General features: G+C 41.7%; 1 protein-coding gene across 1 annotated transcript; it reads left to right on the top strand.

Annotated features, from left to right (window-relative positions):
- The first annotated feature begins 1,195 nt into the window (after positions 1-1,195).
- On the top strand, positions 1,196-4,945 carry LOC139216891 (uncharacterized). Its single transcript, XM_070848123.1, has 5 exons — positions 1,196-1,255; positions 1,333-1,359; positions 2,415-3,002; positions 3,094-3,213; positions 3,671-4,945. The coding sequence occupies exons 2-5, from the start codon at positions 1,346-1,348 to the stop codon at positions 4,674-4,676; spliced, it is 1,728 nt and encodes a 575-aa protein (XP_070704224.1). The 5' UTR covers positions 1,196-1,255; positions 1,333-1,345; the 3' UTR covers positions 4,677-4,945.
- The last annotated feature ends 979 nt before the right edge of the window (positions 4,946-5,924 follow it).

Genomic DNA, 5,924 nt, shown 5'->3' with positions numbered 1-5,924 from the left:
GCCATGGAAACAGCACCGAGCCTGTCCCACCATCTTTGGCTTGTGTCCACACCGCTGTTCATGTGTATGTCTGTGTGCTATATATGATGTGTTAATATGACCACTGACATTTGAGTAGGTCATCTAATTAATGTGTTCACCAGCTAATCAAGTCAGCCCTCTGTTCCATCCAGGTTTAAGAGCAGTGTGCAATCCATTACATCCACCCAAACATAGACCTAGAAACACAAAAGCTGTTTCATTCCTAATTATTTCATTTAAGAAAGAGAAAAAGAGAGTTTAGACCCAAAGATGCCTGCTCTACACCACTGGGTGGTGCTGTCATACAAGACTCCTGGTGTGTGAACAGTTACAGCAGGAGAGAAAAAGTCCCTTTTGGACATCACTGCACTTTCTTTTATGTTACCTTTTACTTTCCATTTATCTCTTATTCAACTTTATTGATATCCCTTATCTTTAAGACACCTGAAAGCCATTGGAAAAGGCCAAACTAGAACTAGCTGTTTCCCCGTGTTTCCAGTCTTTATGCTAAGCTAAGCTAACCAGCTGCTGGCTGTGGCCTGACATTTACTGAACAGACAAGAGTGGTATTAAGCCTCTCACCCAGAGATTAGACTAAATCTAAAGACTAGTTTAAGCATACAAAGACTGGACAAAACACAAAGATTGACACACATTATCACAGGTTCTTGTACCAAAAACAAACAAACAAACCAGGTCTTATTGTTGACTGACGTGATTTCCGACAGCCCGTGAATGCAGCAGGAAATCCGCTCTGGACAAGTGAAGGTGTGACACCTTATTACTGCTGCCACTCACAGGCTCAGCCTACTACTGAAGCAAGTCAGCACACTGCTTAGCCTTCTTAGTCCTTTCCATAGTGACTACATGGTAGCTGATTGTGTTGTTGACAGCCACTTATGATCTCATATACATCTCCATACTGTACAGTTATGTTCATAGTTTAATATTTATTTATTCATTCTCATTCCAATTTATATTTAATTACTGTTGCTTATTTTTCTACTGTTTATTTTATTTCTTTTCTCTCAATTACGGCTTATCTCTGCTGCTGTAATATGTCATTTTCTCCCTATGGATTAAGTATATAAGTTCAGAAATGGGTGTGATCCAAGCTGCTGATGTGGAGGAAGGAAAGTGAAACTAATCCAAAGTTTTGTCTGACTGCTCAGCGAGCGATCTAGATATTTCAGAAGACTCAGTCTACATATGAGCTGCGGATTTTTTATGCACAGTAAACTACTAGACCTGCTTTTTTGTTTCATTCTAACCGCGCAGGTAATAAGTTGAATGCTCAGTAAGGATCTGAAGACAGAGGAGAAACATGTCTGCGGCAAGGTAAAGAGTTTAACTCTTTGAGATACTGATGCACAGAAAATGAGAGCAACAAATGAGTGTTAGATCAGGTAAAATAAGATTCTTCATCGGTAACAATTAACACAAGTCAGACAAGTTAAGACAGCGCACCCTCACACACCTGATTCACTGAGTTTTTTTTGTCATGGAATCTGATGAAGTGTGTTAACATCAAATAAGAAAGTGGCAATTAAGTAGCCGCTTGCCTAACCCCCAATCCTAACCCCTAACCTTAACCCCTAATCCTAACCCCTAACTTTAACCCCTAATCCTAAAAAATGGTATGATCACCAAGTCTATGTTCCTCTATCTGAGTCAAGCATGACCTCCAAAACTAGAATTCATAACACTTCGGGGGAGACTGTATCCCATTTTGTATTGAGTTCCTGGTTTAATACTCATGGCTGAGAGCAACACATGAGTATTAGTTCAGGTAAAATAAGATTCTTCATCGGTTAGGAGGCAGGTGTCCAAATGCCAGAAACAATTAACACAAGTAAAAACCTGTCAGACAAGTTAAGACGGCGCACCCTCACACACCTGATTCATTGAGTTTGTTTTGTCATGGAATCTGATGAAGTGTGTTAACATCAAATAAGGGACAATGACACCACTAACCCTAACAACACATTTACAATATGAACAATGGCAGTGGTAATGCTAATGTTTGCCCCTAGCTCACCCTCAGATGGGGCCATGGCTCTGTCTTGGCTCTGTTAGTGTCAAAGTCAACCCCAAAAGAGTTGTGGTTCTTGGAGCCGTGGTTGTTGGTGGTGGATGTTGCCTGCAGCCCACCATTGCTGCTGTCTGGAGGCATCGTCCACTGGGGTGTCCCTCAGTGTCACCACCACTGGGGTTGCTGTGTCACGTTTCTCAACCCGCTGGCAGTACCGGCATTCTTCCTCCTCACAGGGTTGTCGAAACAGTGCGTCGGCATTAGCCGCCTCGAAAAGCAAGACTAACTTCTTCAGTTACAGATGAGTGGATTATTTATATTTGTTTTAAAATCTCAAACTACGTGATGTTTTGTCTTACAGAAAGGAACTACAGGAGGCCCTGTGCTGCTACACCACAGATGCCCTCCTCTACATTGATACAGTGAGAGGATTCTGTGAGAGGAGCTCCAAATGGATTCTTAGGAGGGAGACAGAATTGCACATGATGATGGACATCAAAAACCGGGCTGACCAAATCAACCTGAACATAAGCCATTTTACCCAGTCAAAGCAGAAAGGTAAGGCCTTCGTGGAGTATATGAAGAGCAAGGGGAGTACAGACACCAAACGTGCCAAGCTGCAGGAGGAGCTGGCTGCTGTGCTGAAGGACACTCTGGGAGACCTGGAGGAGCTCGACCGCTTCCTGGATGCAGTGGAGAAGCTGTCGGTCACCTCGCTCCATGTGTTCAAGGAGGAGAACCAGGTGTTACATCTGCCTAAAGGGATCAACCCTGAACATGTTCAGGTTGTCATCATTGCTGCACGGCTTATCTGCCCTCTCCTCGTGGAGTTTAAAAGAGATGCAAGTGTCTTCTTCCTTCCCAAACTTCAGAATGTGGAAGTGCTGTCATATCAGCTGGACAAATACATACAGACCACTCAGAAAATCTGTGAGACAATGGATAAAAGGTAAAGTGACATTTCTTCAAAGTGATGCACACATTTCTTTAAAACAATAAACATCTGTTTTAGGAAGTAAGTGTAACTTTCTCTTTCACAGCTGCCTCGGTCACTTTTGCCCAACGATGCCTACGAAGACTGTCGTAGACCTTGATGTGGATTTGTCTGAAGATGACATACAAAGGATGCTTTACCACATTAATCAGCTTGATGAAATCAGGTAAGTATTATGTATTTAGTATGTTTTCTGGCCCCAAATATGACGTCAGCATAATTGTGCAAGGTGTTATTACTGACAGGAATGTAAATGTTAAAATGAACTGCAAAAAACAGACAGACAGGACAAGATTATTTGTTTGCTTCCTACTCTGCAATGAAGGCCACGGCTCAAGCAGCACAGCAATTCAGATTTGTTTGTATCAGCGATGCTAGCAGCATGGCTCTGTTTGTCCTGTTTGAATTTACTGCAATCAAAGGAAATTAGAGGCAGCCCACAGGAGTTAAGGACTTCAGTATTGTCATTTTATAAAATATTGTAGCCACTTCTATCTCTGGTTTGTGAGAATCTTACTGCTTCTTATAGCCTCCTAATATTTTCCAAAAATAAGAAAAAAATCTGAAAAAGAAGAAAAAAATTGACCCAAATCGCAAATGTGTGATGTAATTTATTCTTTCAGGAAGAACCAGCACTTCCGGATGGTGTTCTTGTTTCAGGAGCAATCGTGTTACAAGTTCATCAATGAGTTCAGCGAGCGACAGCCCAGGATGCTGCAGTTTCTAAAAGACCTGGAGGAGAGGGCTGTTCAGCTGGACAGGATGAATAAGGGGGCAAGGATCTCCAGTGTGGCAGGCAGCTCAGTGGGGGTGGTAGGAGGTATTCTTTCCATTGTTGGTTTAGCATTGATTCCTGTAACAGCTGGAGTGTCTCTAGGTCTGACAATGACTGGGGTAGCACTGGGAGTAACCAGCGGAGTCAACAGTGCAGTCACCACCGCCACAGAGATTGGAGTGAATCATACACAACAAAAGAAAGCCAGTGAAGTCCTCCAGAGCTTTATGGAGGATGTGCAGAGTCTCCAGGATAGTCTGGAGGAGGTCACCAAAAGGGAAATAAGCTGGGAGGAGGTGGTTCTGGGAGTAGGCAAGGTGCTTAATAAAGCTGGTACCATTGGAAAAGGCATTGATTCACTTGTTGATGCTGCCTCTGCTGTGAAGATGTTAAAAAGTGAAGAGCTGATTGCAAGCGCTGGCAAGGTGGTGGCCCAGGAAGGTAAAGCATTACGTAACGTGCCCAGGGTGGCCTCAGAAATCCCAGATATGGGACAGGCAGCAGTTAAAGGGCCTCTTGCCCTCTCCAAGTCAGCAAGGGCTGGTCTCATTGCAGTTAATGCACTTTTCATTGGTATGGATGTCTTCTTCATCTGTAAAGACAGCATCAGTCTGGCCAAAGGCAGCGAGATTGAAGTCTCACAGTTCATCAGAGCCAGAGCTGCACTTTGGAGCTCAGAGATGGACTCGTGGCAGAAGATCCATGACTCCCTGAAGAAGGGTCTGCTGACCTCAGAGAAAAACGAAGCTATCATGGAGACGCCATTTTATCCGGAGATGGAAATGATGAAACAAAGAGAAACAGAAATGGAAACTCAAGCTGATGAAGTCAATGAAAACTACACGAAGAAGTGAAAACCCAAAAACAGGTCTGTGTGATACAGTAGTGCTCAGTGAGCAGAGATTACTGTGTGCCTTTTTGTCAACTCTGACACTGTGATCACACATGAGATCCATGTATGAAAACACTCAAGAGTTGTTTAGTCAGCTTTAATTCTCAAGACATACATTTATTGAGCATTTTTTCCTCCATTATTTGCAGTTTGCAGTTATTGTCTTATAGAAAATATAATCACAGCAAAATAAATTCTGTATGATCTGCATTATTTGTATGTAAAATTCAATCTGCACATGTTTTTTGTACAATTAAACAAAGCTTGTATATATGTATATGTTGTACTATTTTATTCCATTATATAGACCTACTATATTTGTATTACATAAGCATATTAGCACAGACCAAGGCTAAGTAGTCCAGTGCTGCTCTGTACCTGCTCTCTGGTTGTTGTCAGCAGAGCTCTGCAGTGGTGGAAGAAGTACTCAGATATTTTACTGATAATAACGATTCGATTACAACTAAAAGTCCTGCATTCAAAATGTACCACAGTATTAGCATCAAAATAGGTACTGTGCATGCAGAATTTCCCAGTTGAAAGTAATTTATTTTACTTTATTAAATTACAACTATTGGTGCATTAATATATACATAATGTATCATTATTTGTTCATTCTATTTCCCTCTGAAATGTAGGGAAGTAGAAGTATAAAGTAGCATAAAATGACAGTACTGAAGTTAAGTACAAGTACCTCAACATTGTACTTTTACACAGAACAAATGTTTGGATGCTTCTATCTTTTGGGATTTTAACTTCATTTCTCTGAGTTTATCAGCCCCAGGTTTGACTTTTTTCCTGTAAAGTCAGTCAGCAACAGTCCAGCGTTAAAGAATCCCTCCAGACATGTTTTAAGAAATAGAAAAATTCCACTCCTCCCCTCCTGCCTCTGTCGGTGTAGAGTTTCTCATTGCACTACACCACTTACTGTAAATGGGTGTAGTGTTGAAACATTTAAGAAAGAGAAAAAGAGAGTTTAGACCCAAAGATGCCTGCTCTACACCACTGGGTGGTGCTGTCATACAAGACTCCTGGTGTGTGAACAGTTACTGCAGGAGAGAAAAAGTCCCTTTTGGACATCACTGCACTTTCTTTTATGTTACCTTTTACTTTCCATTTATCTCTTATTCAACTTTATTGATATCCCTTATCTTTAAGACACCTGAAAGCCATTGGAAAAGGCCAAACTAGAACTAGCTGTTTCCCCGTG

Source organism: Pempheris klunzingeri, chromosome 17, assembly GCF_042242105.1.
Source record: "Pempheris klunzingeri isolate RE-2024b chromosome 17, fPemKlu1.hap1, whole genome shotgun sequence".
NCBI classification, from domain to species: domain Eukaryota; kingdom Metazoa; phylum Chordata; class Actinopteri; order Acropomatiformes; family Pempheridae; genus Pempheris; species Pempheris klunzingeri.
This window is presented reverse-complemented; position numbering and strand designations above follow the sequence as displayed.

What these genes read in the sequence shown, in the direction of transcription:
- LOC139216891 (XM_070848123.1), top strand. An exon ending in TGTGAGACAATGGATAAAAG is followed by an intron (nt 3,003 to 3,093) that starts GTAAAGTGACAT and finishes TCTCTTTCACAG; the next exon opens with CTGCCTCGGTCACTTTTGCC. An exon ending in AATCAGCTTGATGAAATCAG is followed by an intron (nt 3,214 to 3,670) that starts GTAAGTATTATG and finishes TTATTCTTTCAG; the next exon opens with GAAGAACCAGCACTTCCGGA.